Source organism: Fulmarus glacialis, unplaced genomic scaffold (genome assembly GCF_000690835.1).
Source record: "Fulmarus glacialis isolate BGI_N327 unplaced genomic scaffold, ASM69083v1 scaffold3938, whole genome shotgun sequence".
Classification (NCBI taxonomy): domain Eukaryota; kingdom Metazoa; phylum Chordata; class Aves; order Procellariiformes; family Procellariidae; genus Fulmarus; species Fulmarus glacialis.
This window is the reverse complement of record NW_009228775.1, coordinates 39,637-60,597: the sequence shown is the minus strand read 5'-3', so window position 1 is coordinate 60,597 and position 20,961 is coordinate 39,637. Positions and strand designations below refer to the sequence as shown.

At 38.3% G+C, this 20,961-nt stretch overlaps 1 protein-coding gene across 1 annotated transcript in view; it reads right to left on the bottom strand.

Moving 5' to 3' along the window:
- Window positions 1-3,371: 3,371 nt before the first annotated feature.
- The window catches only part of GAK (cyclin G associated kinase), a gene marked incomplete at its 3' end in the record, with an annotated part of 44,628 nt that continues 27,038 nt past the window's right edge, over window positions 3,372-20,961 (bottom strand). Inside the window, exons 13-20 of the mRNA XM_009583582.1 lie at window positions 18,051-18,173; window positions 14,551-14,684; window positions 13,109-13,303; window positions 11,946-12,063; window positions 9,381-9,460; window positions 8,834-9,027; window positions 5,520-5,999; window positions 3,372-3,542 (exon numbers count right to left, since the gene is read on the bottom strand). Coding sequence (XP_009581877.1) covers window positions 3,372-3,542; window positions 5,520-5,999; window positions 8,834-9,027; window positions 9,381-9,460; window positions 11,946-12,063; window positions 13,109-13,303; window positions 14,551-14,684; window positions 18,051-18,173 — 1,495 coding nt within the window. The remainder of the gene's footprint in view (window positions 3,543-5,519; window positions 6,000-8,833; window positions 9,028-9,380; window positions 9,461-11,945; window positions 12,064-13,108; window positions 13,304-14,550; window positions 14,685-18,050; window positions 18,174-20,961) is intronic.

The following is a 20,961-nucleotide window of genomic DNA, read 5'->3' as shown; positions in this document are numbered from 1 at the left end:
ATACACTGCCATTTCAGCAGCAACTGCTCAACATTTTCATACTGCAGGACAGAATGCCTCAACAGACCAGATATTCTTTAAGAACTACCTTTACTACAAATTGAAATTACATTTTAAAACTCCTATGATTTTAAATTTCAAGCCACATTGAGAAATACAAGCCTAAAATTCTAATCTTGTACTTGTGTTCACTGAAACAGTTTTTCTCATGGTATCTGTAGAGTTTTAGTAATTGTTTTCTACAAAAGAAAGCTTATCCATCACTAAAATTTAATTGTAGACACTTATTACTGCTCCAATAGTAGATTCACCATATCTTATTGCTGCAGCTTATTTTGAATGAACGCTGACAGTACTACTAATTTATTTTTAATGATTTTAAAATTGTTTCTCACTTTAATGACCTCATGTTTGCACTTTCTTCTGCTCTCTCAACATTCTTCCAGATATGTCATTTGAGAACACGCTCTCATTTGCCTTTTCTTCTCCAGTTACTAGTTATCATGTCGTTTCACTCACACTTACTCATTCATATTAAAAGCATTATAGCTATTAATATTCCTAACTTCCTTGCTAAAATTGATACCTGTGAATGGATGAAATGCTAAAGGCTCAAATACATACTTCATTTCAGCTAAACACATAGAAAAGCTATCATTTGAAAGGTAAACTTGAAGGAGCATGAAATGTTATCCCAATTCCTCCACTTCCACAGGGTCTTTAAAGCCTGCGTAGCAACAGAGAAATATTGGGAAATCACTGTATAACAGTAGACTGAAGAGAAGATGGGTACATTCTAAGTATCTTTTTCCTATGTTGACAGAAAGCTCCAGAAATTACATTAAAATAGCAGGTACGCTAACGCATTTACCACAGTGCAAGTTATCAACCAAAATCAGAAAAAGTAAGCGTAAAACAGTAAGCACTGAGGTCAGACATCAAAATTTTTTTTTTTTCTTCTGTACTTGCTCAAATGTTACTATCAGCTGAATATTGATGGTGGTCTCCTTGAGGTTGCAGGTAAAGATTTAGAGAGCAGAAATTTGCATTTATATATTTTTCCAACTTAAATTTAGTACAGGGTTCTCTGTCATGTAGGGATTGGAAGACCTCTGATATAAGGCTGAGGGTGCTGGTATTTTTTAATCTGGAGAAGAGAAGGATTCGGGGTGGGCAATCTTATCAATGTGTATAAAAACTTAATGGGAAGAAATAAAGACAACTGAGCCAGACTCTTTGCAGTGCTGCCAAGTGGAAGGACAAGAGGCAACGGGCACAAACTGAAACACAGGAACTCCATTTAAACAGAAGTTTTTTCTGTAAGAGCAGTCAAACACTGGCACAGGTTGACCGTAGAGATTGTAGAGTCTGCATCCTCAGAAATAATAAAAATCAGCAAGGACATCGTTCTGAGCAGCCTGATCTACTTGACCCTGCTTTGAGCAGGTCAACTTAACAATCTCCAGAGGTCCCTGCCTCTGGAGTGAGATAGATTTTGGCTGAGATGATGCTCTACAGATCAGTATTGATCAAATCTTCTACTGAACAGAAAAAATTATCATCTGTTCGGTAACCTCATGCAGCGACAACAATAGTGTCATAACTGAAAGTGGCATAAGACTGGCAACTATACAAGTATACAACTAAAACATACAGCTGTTACTGTATCTATAGGACAGAATAAAAACGTTGCAAAGGAAGCAGCAAGAGGGATGATCTCAGCAGAATCAACCACAGCTGGAATATAATGCCTAAATACATGGAAGAGAGGGCAATCAGCTGGCTAGCCTTTTATTTCAAGGAGGAAGCCCTCATTCAGCCATGCAAACACTGCATCTTTTTTATCCAGTTTCTCTGTAGCTAACACTCAGACTGCATGATGCAGAGGCAGGGTCAACTAGACCGATGGTCCAACAAGGAGGGGCAACTCAAAACTGCATACAATAAGCTCTGGAAACAAAGTGCTCCTGGATTCAGGGTGAGGAATGTGATACCACCATTCCTAACCACCTCCAATTTATAAGTGGGGGTCTGCAGGGTGGCCTCTGTGAGGAGAGGCCTGGGTTGCTGCGTGCTGGACACAGCCAGCTCCAACAGGACACAGCTGAGCCCCTCAGCCAATTTAGTGGCACCTTTGGGAAAACATATGTAAGAAAGGGTAAAAAACACTGCACGGCAGCTGTGAGAGGATTGAAAAAAGTGTGAGAGAAACAGCCCTGCAGACGTCAAGGTCAGCGGAGGAGGGGGAGGAGGTGTGCCAGGTGCCAGAGCAGAGTTTCCCCTGCAGCCCATGGATAAGACCACAGTTGAGCAAACATCCACACTGCAGCCTGTGGAGGACCCCACACAGGTGGGCATGCCCTGAAGGAAGCCGCAGTCTGTGGAGAGGAGCACACACAGCAGCAGGCTCCTGGCAGGAGCTGCAGCCCATGGGGGACCCACACTGGAGCAGTGCGTTCCTGAAGGACTATAACCTGTGGAGACCCATGCTCTTGAAAGACTGTATCCCATAGGAAGAACCCATGCAGGAGCAGAGGAACAGTATGAGGATGAAGGAGCAGCAGAGAAGAACTGTTACAGACTGACCACAACTCCCATCCCTATGGAGAGAACTCACGCTTTTCTTTGAAAATCAGATCTAAAAAGCAACACTTCTGGCTCTACCACTCCACCATTTTCGCAAGTGTATGTTTCTCTTTAAAGAATGAGCATTCTTAGAAGCTCTATTTAGTAACACTTTAGAAATAATGTGCTTAAGATGGAGATACAGGAAGACCGAACATATCACAAAGCTTTTTGTTCAAAGATGAATAGATTTTAAAATAAATGCATGAGAAAAAGGCTTCACCAAGAATACGCCAGAGAAATTAAATGAAACTAATAAGATTACAGTATTACATAATGTCTCCGTAAGTGTATTAACAGAATGCATTCAGGTCAAGAAGGCCCAAGCTAGCCTCAGCCTGCATTTTAAGGACTGGCTGTACTTGACTTGCTCGTTTGTTTTCCAATGCTTCCAGAAAATCTTTAAAATATGAATACAATCAAAATAGCATTCTGCATCTAGAAAGTAAGTTTGCAGGCGCTCGTGTACCCTCAGTTCTAAGAGCTCTCAGAGGAAACTCCAGCTCCTAACAGAAGGTTAGCAATGCTAGAAATCCTCTTGCATCACAAATATTAGCATGACATTATACAGGAAGCCCTTGCTACTTGGCACATTTGTATCTGCATTCCCAGAACACGGAGCGAATTAAAACAGCAGTCACAACAAGTGGATCTATTAAGACACTAATCCACCTTGACTAAGCTGAAAGACAAATGCACAGAGCAGCAGAAACTGTTGAGAAACAGAACACCAGAAGCACACTTACCTAAATTTAAGAAGTCTGAGCTGGAAGAAGGCGGAAGTGAACTGTGTGTGGAAGGAAACGTACTAGCTGTAGATGTTGAGCTTGGATTAAGAAAGTCCCCAAAGAGGTCTGGACCCGACAGGGCTTGATTCTCTGAACTTGATGACATTGTGAATGGGTCAAAAGGATCAGCTAAAAAGGAAGCGGAAAACAAAATTATCTTATGACAGATTTTAGAATAAATGAAGTTGAAAAAGCCTTACTCCTCTGGGGGCACAGACAAAAAGTAGAGTTCACACTGCTAACTGCAGCAGCTTTCTGAGAACTTTTCGTGGCAAAGAGTCATCATCTGTCCCTTCCTCTAGACATCTGTACTTTCATATTGGTACAAAAAATATTTCAGCCATACACAATATGAACAGCTATGTCTTCAAACACAAATCCTTAGCAAGGATGCATATATTCAATAACATTGTTAATTTCATCCATGTAAGACACATGTTAAATCTGAGTGATCATCTGCATACAAACAGAAGAATTACATTTGTTAAATGCTCTATAATTCCAAACCTCCAAAGAATTTAAACAAAACAGACTATTAAACTACTAAAAAGTAAAACATTCATACTACCACTTTGACTCGAAGGCATTGGTGACTCTAGAGCAGAAAGCACGTCAACTCAAGAATGAAAACTAACAGACGCAAGGCTTTCAACAGCTCTCCAGTGATCACAACGAAGAAAAAACTAATTGGAAGAGTATTTATAGTCAGCATGGGGTAACATGTGACAGTCAGCTGGAATCATGGCTCGAGATCTTCCCGCTTCTGCTGCCCTCTAGGGTCAAAATCCTCAAGAGCCCAAGGACTCCTGCCAGATTCACTCAGAAGCTGAAGAGAAGGAATAATCCTGCCATAGTGCCCTTGCACATCCTGAGATGATGACCACATTGCACACGACTCAGTAACACTTCAGAAAACAAACCCTGGATTGTCATCAAGCTATCTTACTATAGCATCGCACGTACACAAAACCTCAAGTACAAGTTTGATGTGCAAACTAAAATACAGTGGCCAAATATTCTCACTTCTGCAATTACCTTTCTCTTATCCAATTCAAAGGTAGAATGAGATACATACATGACTACTGCTCAGGTGTTTTATGGAGTAGATTTAAGAAAGGCATAGTTAGAGAAAGATGAAGTAATAAAGCTTCTCTTTTATAGACTTCTGTCTATGTAAAAAAAGGTAAATTGACTTCCTCATTGACCACAGTAACAAAGTTCAACTGAATTGCTTCAAAGAAAGAAATACTTGAAATCACCAAAACACTCTGCAAAAACACTTTGCAGCTGTATGTAGATTAAAGCTTTTAGTCCAAGTGAACGATCTTTGTGCAAATAAGCAATACTTTGTAACAGTTTCCCAGATTATTTGACTAATATTCCTAAAAATCTTACTGTAACTTCAGGCAGAGAATTGCTATTCCCAAAAGTTTAGTCATGTGACAAAGAGCTAATTGTGCATTGTCAAGAGGAACAGAATCTCTAAAATAAAATACCTTGTTTTAAATACCAAATAGATAGCAGTGTGTAACATTCTCCTGCAGCATACCAACATCAGTAAAACCAGCAAGGAAACACCTTTTAGCAATACTGTTATCCTACTGAACACGATTTCCAGTTAGCAGTCTTATGTGATTAACACTCAAAAATCCCACAGAAACATTTGACCTAAGCAGCACAGCTCTGTACCACATCTAATGCTGTTGCTTTATGTAAAGTGCAAGAAAGCAGTAAGTTATTACAATTCTATGCCTTAGCAAGAGAAGTTATTTACACGTGGATTTAGAAAAGGATCTAGCATGTAATGTTTGTATGGGAAAGCTATGGATTCTTTAAGAATACTGAATCTCAAATTCAAGATTTGATACTTTTCTGTTTACACGGTTTAAAGCTAATATGATATTGGCAACATAACAAAATACCTGGATAATATACATCAATTTGTCTCCTTTATGCAGTCATAACACCTATTCTACGCAAATTCTTGCTACAGACCAACTTCTTCAGTGTACAGATCAAAACATGGTACTCATTTTCTAAGCACAATGCAAGCAGCAGTTTTTATCTGTTGGCCAGCCAAAGAGTACTGATATTAACTTTATGTACCTGAAGACACGGCTGCTGCTGAAGACGTACCCTGAGTAGCAGCTGGACACTGAGACTGACTGCTGAAAAAGAAATCTGTTCCTTGTCCAAGAAGATCTCCAGTGGGCTCTTCTGAAATCTGTGATGCATTACCCACAAACAGATTGTTCAACAAGTCTGCATTACTTGACGAAGAGTTTATTTCTGAGACAGGTTGTTTCTGTTCTGGTGAAATATCAGAGTCTAGTCCCAGTAAGTCTACATTCTCTTCAGGAAGAGATTTTTGTAACGGTGCAGATGGAGCTTCAAAATTGGCTTCAAAAAGCAACTCTCCTTCTGGAGTAATGGAGTCTTTTTCATCAACAATTACTGCACTTTCTTCACCTGGAAATGTAGGGAATTCCTCATCTGAAGGATCACTCTCCTCCCTGTCATCCGATAGTTGAACACCATCATTTTTAGATGAACTGTCCTCTATTCCACTTTCCGGACTTTTTCCTTCTTGAATAAAAAGAAACAACAGCTTCAGATTACCAGGATTCTTCTGCCAACCAGGATATAACAGACTGATATGGGGAGATGATATGAAATCCTTAATTAATCAAAGTTCACAAAAGAATTGATCAAAAAAGAAGAACTAACATTGCCTACCACCTCTTTGTACAGGGCAGGCAAAGGGGCAGCTCACTACCATACTTGCCACTCTGCAAGGGCAGGTATTACAAATTTTTTCAAAATGAGACGAATTTGGACATTCATCTCAGGACATCTACCACTTACGACTTAGAAGATCACTCAATAACTGCTGCTCCACTCAATGACAGCATTCAATGACAGCATATGCAGTTACTGACATTTTTGCCAACAAAGCAGAACCCAGAAAAAGGACTTACACATGCACTATAAAGTTACATTTTCTCAGTCCGTACATACTCATCTGGACCCCACTGGCTAGGCTACTTTGTTTCCTCTGTTCCTCAGCCAGCCTAAGTGGGGCTGTGGGAACGCAAAGGCTTCCTTGCAGATCTATAAGGTTAAGATTTTTTCAGGAAAAAGGAAAATTTAGCGTTTAAGTAACACACAATACTAAAAAACATTACTTGGTGTTTATCCAAATGAAGCAGAATGACCACTTGTTAACCTGCAGAGCTCACTCTTTAAATAGTTTTTCTCATGGTCTGGTGAAATAGTGACTTTTGCTGTATAAGAAGGCTTAAGCACTCATTGGAAAGTGTACAAAACAACAAACATACAACAAATAGTTACTTCAGAGGAAAACCTGTACCTTTCCAGTCCAGAGAATGGAAGAAGTTATTTGCATCAGTACTACTGCTGTGTGGGGATTCTGTCTCAGTAGGTGCACTTTCTGAAGACTGCTCCAGCTGGGATGCTTCTGCTTCATATTGTGCAGTTGAACCTGGTTGTCTAGGCAGCTCCGGTTTCCCTATAAGATAGATTTTAAGCCAGAACCCTTAAAGCGAAACTTCTAAAACCCAATCCTGGTCATAGCAGCTGGTATTAGACTTGCAGACTGACTGCTATAGCAAGATAATTGTCTTAAAGTATCTATTATTTTGCAAAGGCAAATTCTTGCCCCCATCCCCCCATTTAAAATTAGCATTAACTTCGTTTCAACTGCAAAGGCTGGTAAGACCCTAGGTGCATCTGTAACATTAAATTGAATTAGACTCATAGCAAAACGCTCAAGCATTCTATTTACATCTGTAGAAAAATGGAATTAACACCTCACTTGTAACAACCATCCCCTAAAATAGGCAAGAGCTATGAATAACATCTGCAATAAGGAACAGAACACCAGAAAAGAGCCAACGCAGCTATAGAAAAAACCCAGAGTATAAAGCCAGAGAAGAACATGGAGTTGTTAAACACCTCTAAGGAGTTCAGTAACATACTGTGTGCTGCGATTAACTACTCCTTACATTTCTTCTTCTACTGAGATCAGACATTAAGTGACTTGTGTAAGACTGAGTTGGGCTGAGTTACCTACTCCTATACCATCTCTGAAAAAGGAGGTTTCCTCAAGGCAAATGAGACAACTCACTAAATTAATAAGTGTTCACCCACTGTTTGAAAAGAATGGGATGAATGCTTGACAGAAAACTATTTGTCTAAATCTAAATACCAAACTGGTAGAGCATTTTTTCACCCTCCTTCCACATACTCCGTTGCAGCTTACAGAGATACTGAAAAAATAGTCTGTCACAGAAAACGTACATGAAAGATCATGTTAACGAACTAGTGCAAATTCAATTTTAATACAGCAAGTTTTATAAAACAAGTTCACAGCACTTGCTCTTGTCCTATTCCTTTCCCACCAGTTTTAAGAAATATTTTCAATGGAATTTGAAACCCTTACATTTCATTTATCAATCGGAAAATGAACGTGACTTAAAAAAATAAAGGTAATTTTTACAGATCCTCATTACCAATGAAACACCTTAACTTTAGTGAGCTGAGAGTTGTGTTCACAGTAGGATCTTTAAAACCTATATAAACCAAGTTAAATAGAAAATGACCTAAATCGTAATACAAACCAAACATATCCTGCTAAAAAAAGATAAGACAGCAACAACTACCTTGTATCAAAAGGAATGTAATTACGATGTACCATATTAAAAGCAGAGAGTAAGATCTCGTGTATGGTGTACTAAAAACACCACAATAATCTCCATCATGCTTTTTATCCTGGAAGCACAAAGCTGGCTTAAGAGCCTTAATGAAAATGTCAGAGCTAATTACTGATACCAGAAGAGGAAGAAAGATACTGAACAGCACTAACTGGAATTAATGCAGGAATCTACAGATGAAATACAGAATACGTGGTATTAAAAAAATTAAACATCTGCCACATTGACCACACTAAGAAAAGTTGAGAAATTGAATTACAACATTACTTGGCTATGCATAAGAAGGATCTCTATAAAAACATTCTTAGTTAAGACCACCATTTGTGAGGAACTGATGTTAAGTGAAATGATAATGGTGCCAGTTTAGCTAAGTGTAGCTCTTTCAAGACATTTTGCCTACAAATCCTGGCTGTCGCAATTCCATTTGCTAAAATCCCTGCAAATAACATCTTCATAGCTTTAAAGCAAGCAAATGTAATGACAGCAGAGGTAAGATAAGGATAATTATAATTATTGGAGGATCATTTATACTCTTTCATACAATGCAAATTTTTAAGTGATATTTAGAAAAAAACACCTTTTAAATTTCTTTCACATAAAGGAATGTCAGAAATTAAACAAAAGCCTCAAACACTAAATACGTCAGAAACTTTATCATGTTCTCTAGTTTTTCAAAAGATTCATTACCAAATTTTGATAAAATCTCCTGTTGTTCCTCTCGGGTGGAGAAAAGGATCTTGGGATTCAGTCCCTTTATATTCATGTTATCCCATGGTGGCTGTTCACAGCTAGGTCTATCTCTGGGCTCCACCTCTACTTCCAGATTGACTTGAAATAAGTCAGGATATTTTTCTTGTATGTCACAGGCATCCAGATCATACCTACAAAGATGCATAACAAGTAGATTCTTGATACTGATGGCTAACTAGATTAAATTCACTGCAGTCCAAAACAGAACTTTAAAGCAATTAGTATTAGGCTTAAAATGCTGTATTTGTTTACTTTTTTCATATATTTTAAACAGATGGTATTTTGGTACAGAAAATTTTTTGCATCATGAACAAAACCTTCACTTTCCTTGAGGTAAGAAAACAAAAGAATCTTCTTACTGCAATCAAAGTCATCTACTTCCTACACTGGCTATATTTCCTGCCCCCACCATATGTTGGTTTGGCAGGTTAAGCGGTTTCAAAGAAAACTTCCTCCAGTCTCCTACAAAAGGGTGTCAACGTACTTGGCAAATTTCACTGTGGTGGCATTTCGGGGCACAAAACCTGTGTGGAACTGAATCTGAAACATCTTCATTGAAGCCATCTGTTGAAAACAAGAAATACAGGGAAACTGCATAAATCCACATGAACAGTATACGCAGTGTTCTGCCTTTAATACAATGTGAAGTATTTTCAGTATTAAAATAAAGTGTTTGTTTTGCTACCATTTCAGTTAATTCCATGGATACTTTATCTTGAGAGATTTAAATGCAGTTTGAGACAGAATGTAGATAAATCTATTACTACAGAAACAAACCAAAAGACCTTGAACCAGATACCTCTCATCACTAAACTCAAACAGACTGTCAAAGTCTGTTAAATATTTCCAGACCCTGTTTTAGAGGCTGAAACTGCATGACCCTTATTACTTTTCTGAATAACATACACTCAGAAAAACTCACTGTGCAATACACTAATCAAGAAATGTACGTCATATATAAAGGAGTCCATTCAGAACAGTTTTAAAGGTAGCACATTTAAAAGGACACTACATAAGACATGCAAAGGGTTCTTTTTCCTGTGCAACTCAGCAAATCATTCCAGACAGAATTGTAGAGCTTTTCCAAACTGATTCATTATAACCATTGAACTTTCTCAACTCTCTTCTGCTGACAGAAAAACTACTTCCCCGTGCCTGATCAGCATGTGAGAATCCAGAAAATGCTACTATAGAACGTTCATGTAGCTCCTGGTCTTGCACAAATCCAAATTACAGCAAACCGACAAATCCAGAATGTTTTTTTTTCCTGCCTTTAGTTACAACACACGTGGAATACGTGCCAGTCCTTACACAGCAAGTCATACAGTAATAGTCCAGTAAATATGATATAATAAAATTGAGTGATGAGAAAGCTTTCCTTGTAAATGAGCATTTACTGAACATCATAACCAGAAGTCAAGTAACAGGCAAAGCATTGCCAGCAGGTTGAGGGAGATGATCTTTCCCCTCTATCCAGCACTGGTGAGACCACATCTGAAGTCCTGTGTCCAGCGCTGGGCTCTTCAGTACAAGAGAGATATGGACATACTGAAGAGAGTTTCTCTGATCCACCCATCCCTACCCTGAACTACATATGAAAACCTGAATATCCTATTAAATCAGTTTTCTTAATTCCTTGCTATGCAAGACATTTCCCAGAAGATAAACTAAATCCTCGCTCAAATTAACTGTGAGCAAGTGGGAGACATTCACAATGCCCAGCTCTAGGTACTTAACAGCAATATTGAAATGTGGTGGTTGATCTCCATAAGAGTTCTGCAGGGAGCTTCAGGGGGTGATTTAGAGTACATAAAACTAAGGACACATTGAATATTGTTCCATCAAAGTTCCAAACTAGGATCATCACAAACACTGTTGAGGTATCATGTGTTATAGCAGATGGATGAGAAAATTCAAATCTTTTCCAATTAGTGAATATATGCCAGAGAAATCACATCAGTGAAACCCTATCATCAGTGAAACTGAGTTTGCACAAGGAGTATACGATAACCTCGGCTGAATTTTCCCCAGTTGTATGCTTTCTTCACTGATGACCTTGAACCATACACTAGTTATTTTTGTACATTAGAGAATCATTTCCCTGAGCTTTCAGTTTTAGGATGTTCTGGAAGATCTGGCCCCACAGCACTCTGGGGACATTACAAAAGTCTTGAACCTCTGCAACATGACAAGATTTGATACCCACCTTCCTACACACAAAGTAGAAAAAACACAGGGAAAACCATTTATTTCTGTAACAGTAGATATGTATGAATATGCTTGCTTGCCCCAAATGTATGGAAACTGTCTGAAGAACCTCTGGATCAATTTTCACAATGCTCCAAGTTATCCTAAACTTTGCACAACCCCTTCTCCTATCTCTTACATGAATCTCCAAGTTTAATTTGGGCTACTTATCTGGAGAAAAAAAAAAAACATGCTTTTTTAGAAATTTCAAGACAGGCTTCATTAGCAAGTTTTTTGTGATCTTGCAATGCATTTGCATCCATAGTTGAATTAAAAAAAGGAAAAACGCATTCTCCCTAGGAAAACAAAGACTGTAAGAAAATTGGCTATAAAAACTCAGCCTGGCTCTAGAAATAAGGTGCAAAACCACAGGGATTTTTCTAGCCTATTTTGTACAGGCAGTCCCTGGAATTCAACTTTTCTATTGAGCGATATTTTTCCTTTTGTTGCAGTTTGTGTGTCCAGAATTAAGAAGTTCTGGCTTTTTGTGCAACTTAACAGATAACAATCACTGCCTCAAAAAACTGGCTAGAGGCTTTCCATGGAAATACAATAACTACCATTACTGAAGTAATTTCCAGAAATGCTTACCAAAGCATCTACATGCAGAGCACTAAGAATGGACATACTTATTAGGCTTCAAAAGGCTGAATTCCCAAGTACGTAAGAACTTCACACATTTCTTTCAACGAAGAATAGCAAATAAAGGCACGTACTTAATGAGATCACAAATACAAGTATGATACAAAACTGCAACAAGAAAAAGCAAATTTAACAGCCTACATGGAGCATTTATCATTACCTTGGCTTGTAGTCGGCCTCCTAGTGTTGACCTGGCATGATAGATCACAATGAGAACATCTCCCTGGACTGTTATACCTAGTGGAATTACGGCCTTCCCATCCTCAATTCTAAACTCCCTGAAGAAAAAACATAACCACAGTTAGTTTCATTTTAAAAAAATAGTGTGTTATCTTATGTTTAGTTTGGTTTCTCTAAGGCCTTCAATATCAACCCATAAAAATCTGCTTCAAGTTCTTACTACAGAGAAGGAGTTAGCTCTAAATGATTAAAACTTAAAAGCTGCTCTAAAAATAACAAGATTAAGAGTTGCCTACAGCAGAGCAACAGACATATTTAGACCCATAGTTCTCAAATCAAACATGGGAGAAACATGTCTTCAAGGAGCTGCTGGGAAATGCAAGAGACATGATATTACGAAGAAAGCTTTTCCAAAGAAAGGTGCAGAGAGAAACTGTAGCTGCTCTGCTGTGGTATGTTAGGACTCCCATTGAGGGACAGTGGTAGAGAAAAAGAGGGGAAAATGTTATTGTAACACCACACAGCTGTTTCTGTTCCTGCTCTCTTCAAATTCATTAAAGTCCTTACAGGGCTTGGATTTACGGGAAAGCTGTAAGGACTTTGGTATTCTCTCATCTTTCCTCTGTCTGTGACTATCTAGACCTAGTACTGCTAGTACCCTTTGCAATTCCTGTGCTGTATTACAACAGCAGACACCAGAGCTGTCCAGGGGCTAATAAGCACTCCCCTTCCAGCTACCATGCCGTGGAGGATCCTTACTGTTTCCATGACTGAGACATGACGTTCAGTTCAGTACATGTACACCAGGGATTAATCTTCCTAGTTGACACCACATGGAGTGACAGGAAAGAGGGTCTTGCTCACCTCTGCCTCCCAGTGCCCACTGTGTCACCCCACCGTCATCCCCACTTTCTGCAAGAACAGATGCAAGCTGCTACTATAACCATGTCGTCTCTTCCCCATGATTTACCTTTCAAGAACGGCTAAAAGGAGACAGAGGAGCTGTTCTGTATGTTAAAGCAGCTTTCTGCTCAACTGGCACATGCAAAATCATGCTTTCTCCTCATAGTAAGGACTTCATATTTCAGTTAGTCTACAAAAATATAATGTGCTCTTTCAGAGCAAATCATAACCTATACTTACTTCATTTTGTCATATTCCTGGGATGTAGTGGTTACTCTCTCATCCCCAACGTAAACTTCACAAAAAGGCCTGCAGCCATTACGCTGCTTACTGAAAAGAGGAACTGGAGTCATGACGATTGATCTGACAAGAATGGGCTTGCTGTGAGGAATGATGGGTTCTTCAGCCATCATGTCACACATGTATTCAATGTATCTGCCAAAACCAAAAGGTACTCATTTAGCCAGAGAACCAAATTCTAAAAATGGGTGAACGCACAGGTGAGTTACTTCTGTTCATACCCAGCCACTAAGCAGTGACAAATGATAACAGTAAAACACTGGGAACACTTAACAGCACTTCCAGCAAATGGTTTTCAAATCTGATAGATTTCACAAAAGGAAAATGAAATAGAAACATGGAGAAATACTTAAGATCCCTAGCCAGCCTCTCAATTTAAGGACAGCAATACAGGTTCTGTATAAAAGCCTGATGGCTGCATCACAACTCAAAAATATACTGCCCAGAAACTTGAATACAGCACTGCACATGAATTCATCTGCACCTGTGTCCCACCTTGCAGACAACTCCAGACATTGCCTTAGGTCTGTAGCTTTACATATATTCACTTTTAAAACAAACTAGCCACAACACCGAACTAGGAGAACTATTTATTTTGTATCTTACACATAATGGATCAAAGTTACACAGCGGTTCTCAAGCTAGTAACTCAAAGCTTCCTAAAGGCTTTAAATTAATCCTCATTAATATACATTATCTTGTAGAGGACCCGTTAAATATACTCAAAGTAAATCTGTACAACAGCATAATCTGTCATTTATACTTAGCTAATCCTTACTTCTCACCTTTCTAAATCTAATCCTTTTTGTAGGAAACACCCTTACTACCAGTGTCACTTGCTACTGAGACTTCATTGTTATAAGATCTATCAAATTAAATCAAATAATCAGTTTAAAACATTTATCAAAGTATATGAAAGTCACCTCTGCATGCACTTTAAAAAGCAGAAGGCATTCTTACCTAAACAGAAAACATTGACAGAAGTCATTATTGGTTTTTCCACAGAACTTGCAGTGTTCTGACCTATTATAATAAACTAGTAAATATGGAATAAGTCTTACACATATGGAAGAGGATTTTATACTTAAGAGAGCATTCAAAAGCATTGCATACCCTTGTTTTCATTCCTAACAGTTCTTCATTCCAGGTCATACTTGACTCACTTTTGATAAGAACAGCATGAGTAACTTAAGGGCTCACAAAATTCCAAACTACTTTCTCTACTCATGATACATCCATTTTTCCAAGTATTTTGCTGTTCGAACACAAACACTATTGAAATAATTTATCTTCCTAAAAAGCATCCTATAAAAATAGTAGCATATTCAGAATTGCATAACTACTTTCTTCAACAGTACCCCACAAACAGATGAATACCGTACCTTTTATGAGAAGGCCAAATGCCAGGAGGACAGCGTTTCATACTGAACATATAAACTGCAGCTTCAGCAGTAGTGAAGAGACGACAGAAACACAGAAAAGAACAAACTACAACAGCAGACGCTGCTCTTCCATCCTACAAAAAAAATTGTAACTTTGTTATTAAACCTCGTGGAAAAAGCATTACAGAAGTTACTAAAGAACATGTTGTCTCCTTATTTAATGTAATGAAGCCCGAGGTCTAGTTGTGATCATTAGATTTGAAGTTTGTATCTGAATGTGAAATGTTTTCATTTGATTTCCACAGAATACAAAAGATACTACATACTATCTGCTTGCTCAAATGTGAATAATTGCTTTGGCTTAACACTTTGAATTTTGCAATTGATCTTTATTGCCTTACTATCACTAATACCCATTTTTAAGTTTGTTTTCTGGCTGCTACCTGAAACCCCAGTTCGGTGATATTTTTGGCTGATAACCATGGACTTCTGCCACAAGAGAAGTCCTAAGATTCAGAAGAACTAAGCCACACTAAACTCTTTAGTCTTCTGACTAAAACTGCCTGAGATTAATAGCTGCCCATGGGACTAAGAGAAGGAAATTAAAACACTGAACCTCTTTCTGCAAGGACCACGGCTACACACATCCCAGATTCATCCCTACATTATGAAAGACTGAAGATTCAGAAAAGGTAATGGTTGACAGAACAGGACCTCTCAAGTTTTTTTGCTCACAACATGGAATGGATTTTTTTGTAGTCATTTGGCATGTGAGTGTGAAAGTGGGGAAGAAGGAAATGTTTTTCCTCAACTTGTTGTAACAGGCATTTCCTTCAAAGTCAGGCTTCTATTCTAACCATTACTTAGATCAATGAAAAGAAGGTCTGCCAGCACCATAAGAGTCAGATCTTTAAATAGTGGGTTCAGCAAATCGATATTATTACTGCTGGTGTAACTAGCAAGCCCAACAATTTCCAGAAGTCACTAAACTAGCCTATGACTCTATGGGCTGGACCCTGCCTTTCAGCTAAATTTCACAGAGATGTAACAAAAACATGGTCCCTACCCTGACACCTACACTTAGGACAAAACATTAATGAATACAAGGGAAGAATGAAACAATACTAATCAGCATGACAAGCAGCGACCTATGTACACTTGCATTACAAAGCCGCTTCCAAATTAAAGCACCACACTGAGGGGAGAAAAATCATTGTACAAAGAGGTCAGCAAGCAAGTCACAGCAAACCCTTTGCAACCATGGCGTGAAGTCTGAGGACAACTTCACAAGACTTTAAAGACCACTTTACAACCAGAAATACAGCATTCAAAATAAACAATACCTTATTGATTAGTAAACAAATCTGATGACAGAACCTTGCACTTCAGAAAGAAGCTTGGCAAGTTGCAGAATGGGAGCAAAAGAAACACTCCCATACAGAGACGAGACAGTAAGAATTTCAATTTTTCCTTGTATGTTTTTACAAAGATGATGGATCTCAGCTACAAAAATAAACAATCCTCAGGCATAAACAATCATTAAGGAAACAATAAAAAACAATGATTGGAAAAAGCTGGATTTTGAGCTTAAGTTTTGTACCAAAGCCTCAAAAAGCTAGAGGAGTTTTGTGTCTAAACTATATTGAAAAGAAATAAACCTCATCAAAGACATTGAACATAACTTTTCCTAGTGTGTGTATAATTATCTTAACTTGGTTCATTTAAACACAGGTTAAATACAGCTATCTGAAGGAACCCTTAAGCACATTTGAAGAGCTGCAGCATATCCAGTTGCAAGTCTCTCTGCCATTATCTTCCACCAAGATGATCTTGTACTTACACCTTCTTAAAGCTGTGCAAGTTTTCAAGTATGAACATCACTGCATGGCCCCAAATAATGACACAGAGCAAAGTGTTACTGCAGACAACCAGGAGTTACTCCAGCCTCTGGCATATGTCCTACAGTCTTGCAATATCAACAGAATAGGATGCCAATTAAAAACAGATCCCAGTCATTGCCAGTCCAGAAAGACTTAACTATAACTGAAGCAGGGAGCTGCCATTTAAACCTTGTTTTCAACTGCTTGTTCTCACCCGGACCACTCAAATTACAATGTAAAAATGTAAATTCATTGCATTATTGCAAACCTCTACAGTAAAGATCAGAAGACCAGGAAGCCCTACCTGGTTCTGAATCCCAGCCACCTAGAGGCAGTTTCACTTTTACAGGAAGCAACTCATGTTTTGTTATCCAAGAAAGTGTATTGGACTAAAACATTGTATCTCTACCAGATAGAGCATTCTTTTCAACCTAGATTTCCTAGCCTACAAATCTACAAAAATTTCCAGCTAGATGAATCCAAGACACATATTGCAGCTATCATTCATTTCCAGTAGTTCTGGTGTATGCTCTTCACATCACATCTGGCATGCAGCCATATCATATACAAGCTTCCCTCACACATGAGGAAAAGAAATGAGCTAGGTATCTTAAAAGAAACACTTCAAGGTAAAGATGTTAGAAAAACTGCTGCTAATTCATCACATCCGCTTCTTACCTACTTGATGTGATACTGAGATACTATAAGTATCACTTTAATACAGAATTAGATTTCTAACCTCACAACAGCACTGGAAGTCCCATTGGTTTTCAGGAGCTGGTGTTAACTGATTTTTTCCTTTAAAAATTCTGTCTAAGGAAGTACACTTTGCCAGATTAGCAAATCCTCTTTTACACTCTAATAGTGATATTCTATATAGACTCCTATACCATATCAAAGGACCGGTTATGAATGCTTTTCAGCAGCATCATAAGCATTGTAACAACTGTCATGTTTCTCTTTTTACTGCACAGGAAAATAAGGATGTCAAAATTTTGCATGCAATTCCCTTACACAAACATCAAAGTAACCTCATGTTTTTACATCTTGAACATAGTAGCTATCCTTTAAATTCATTTTTCCCCCCATGTTTGACATGAGGTAGCTCTTTATCAAGAGTTTTATTGCTTTTGGGTTATATCAAGGTTAATGATAGTTAGAGAACAGTGGTAGTTACACAACAATCTGCTGCCAGCAACAGCAAGTTCCACCAAAAGTCTCATAGTCAGTTTCTGCAATTCTGCGTATAGAGATTACACTCTAAATGGACAGTAGTGGGAAATGCAGTGTACACCCAGCTGTCACTCAGGAAACATGAACAAAAAATAGAGCAAACACTGAAATAGTAGAGCATATTCTTTCTCCCAAAGGCTACTTTACCTTAATCACTCCCATATACTTCCCTCCATGCTACATGCAAGTAAGCATTATCCTACTATTTTGCGTAAGGAGAAAATTTATGCAAATAACTTTCCTAAAGACATAGAAGGATGCAATTGCCCCCTGTCCTCACAGTAAAGAAAACCACTAATATTCACAAACTGAGTGGATACTAGCATCCTTATTTACAATTTAAAGCTAGATTGAGCGAAGCACTTCAGACTTAAACCAGTTTCTTACAAGGCAGTGCACAATGCAAACATTTTTCTGGTCTTGTTTCAGCCATAAATGCATGTTCTTGCATATGCTATAAAGATTCTGAAGATTTGGTGCTCGTCTTGCTGGCCAGCCACATTCCAAAACCTGCAATAGAGACAGTAGAGGTGAGAAACTAGATTACATAGTCACATACATTTGCATAGCATAAACTGTGTATATAAGAGGCAATTTTACACTTCAATGCCACCTTCAGGTAGAAATTAAGCAAGATGCTCAAGAAAAGTAGTCTCACACAGTGTAAGCACCACTTTATAGGATGAAGTGCAGTAAAACTCCAGTCCTGTCTATGGTCTGCTGCACTAGAAGTATCAACAACTCAGATTACTTTCTGAAATTTTCTTAGAGCAAAGTAAAACAGCTTTCAACTTGATTTGTGCACATATTTTTAAGCAAAAAACCAGAAAGACTTTGTTTTTACTTTTGTCCTTTATTTGAAGAGCCTCAACAGTTAAGTAATATTCCTTCAGCAATTAGTGCTATAAAACACTACCAAATAATCAGCTTCAGTACTGAGTCTCTATATTCTTAAAATCAGCTGTCCAGTAAGAATGCAGTGTATGAAACCTGATGCTTGAGCACTTGCAACCCCTAAAGAGTGTATGTTCTGCCAGGACCAAGGAAACAAATTACAAAGCAAGCTTTTTCTATTTCCTTTTAGCCAGGACCGCAATTACTGAATGTGGAAGACCAAGTTTTGCTATCAGCAACATGTTTTCTTACCCAGATAAAAGAGTTCAAGGGTTACTCTGAGATGAATTACCTGAACTGACTGAGTAAAACAAAAAATTCTTAGTGAGATTGTTTTTGTGCCAAGCTCAGGAAAAAAAGGCTGAAACAAACAGTCTGAAATACAAAGTCTCCTACAGCTTTTCACTGTTTTCTAGTATTTTAATTAAAAGAGAAGGCAGTTTCAGAAGGCGTCACTTTGTGAGAGATTTAAATTGAACTTTCTTTTGTTAGTGAAAGCTTATGCAAAGTCACCACTGAACGAATAAAAGCTAAGGCAAGCAGTCCTGTTCACCACAGGATTCAGTGAGGGCTTCAGTACATTTCAAATATTACAATAGCAGCAAAAGAATCATATTGCAGCATGACAGCTACAAACCAGAATACAGTCTAGAAAAGCAGATGTATTCAAAAAAGCAAGAAGAACTGACTTTTTTTCTGATTTACTGTTTACTTTCTGCTCAAACATTAGTTGTGTTACAAGATGTATATGTTTTAAGCTCAAAATGTTCTGATCATTAGCAGAATGATGGAGAGTGCACAACCTCCTTGAGCAACCTAAGTCCTAAATAGGACTCAAAACTAGCAGAGAAGACTTCAAAGCTACTATTAACTTTAACCAAGGTTAAAGAAATTTATGTAAGTTCCATACAGATAGCATACAGCAAGAAAGCAAGAATATGTAATACCATGAACACCTACTAAGCAAAGTGTCAGAATTAAGAATTTCAGAAGCTGTTCTCCTCTGATCAAGTTTAAGACTTGCCGTAATCACCTTTTGCAGGCACTAAAGGAAAACTAAGTTTCCTTAGCTTCCTACATGCCTGCTCTCACCCAGCACTGAATAATGAAGTTAAGTCAGTCAGTATTGCTCATTGTGCATCTGGATTTCAAAGATGGACAGGGAAAATTTCCCCAATATATTTAGAGAGTTTGTTTTCCAAGTAAAATAGCTGCCTTTTTTGTTTTTAAACAGAAGACAATGTTTTGTAGAAACTTCCTAAATACCCCCAGCCAATAAAGTGGGCAGGAACCTACAATGTTTTGACAATTTATGATCTATTATTACTTCCCAGCAAAATAAAGATTGTAAGACAAAATGAATGTCAAAAAGATAGATGTAGACCAGAAGAGTTTCAGATCACTGGTAGATTTAGCTGTGCTTATACTACCATTCACAGTACTAATACATCAGGAACATCAATGTATAGGCACCTCAGACTTGCATAACCAAAAAACCATCCCCAGGGAAACAATTTCCCAGTCACAGAATTTATCATTCCATAAACAGAGATTGATAACTTTGTAGGATGAGGAATAAATCAGTTCACTGTCAGCCTCAGTGGACTTTCCATGAACCTAGTGCTAAAAAGCATTGCTGAAGGTTTTTCTTTGAGGTACCTGCTCCAAATAATCAAGCAGGTTTTCTGCATGATTAAGCTTTGCCTTCCACATTGAACAGCCTCAGCCTGAACCTCATACTGAACCAGATGCAGATAAAGAAGTTTATTGCCTCCACCCAAAGAGGCAGTAACCATTTTTTCAGGTGTGACAATACTTTGTCTTGTCTACAAGTTTACAAGGAAACAAAAAGAAGTGACAAGCACTAGACAGCCTATATTAAACATACCTCAGCTTGACAGTTTAAGTGAACTTGGATAACTGAAATAGTGTTAAGGATGGCTCTGCAGCATAAGGCCCAAAAGGGGGTTCCTGTAATGCTTCTAGACTCTCCTCTGGGCAGTCAGTATTGTGGGGAAGGGGCATGATCACTACAGACTGTTTAGGTGAGGTCTAATGTGGCCAGTGCCAGACAAGTCACAACACAGTAACAGTCTCCACTGTTGAGCTACTTACAAGGCAGTTGAGCTGTATTTAGAAATAGACACTGAAGTCCAGCATCTCAGCACATAACAAGCTGTCCTCACTACCTTGTTACTGAATTAGGCAAATGTCTTCATTTCAGTATCAGAGAAATAGCCAGAAAGGTTAACGGAGGCTCAGCTAAGCTATACCAATACTTCAGGCAGTAGCAACAAGCAATAACTAGGGCTGAGCTACATGGGAGTCAAATGGCATGGAGTGGGACAAGGAGAAAGTCCAGTAAACAGGTTGTGCAAATCAGTCGCCAAAGGAGTACTACCTT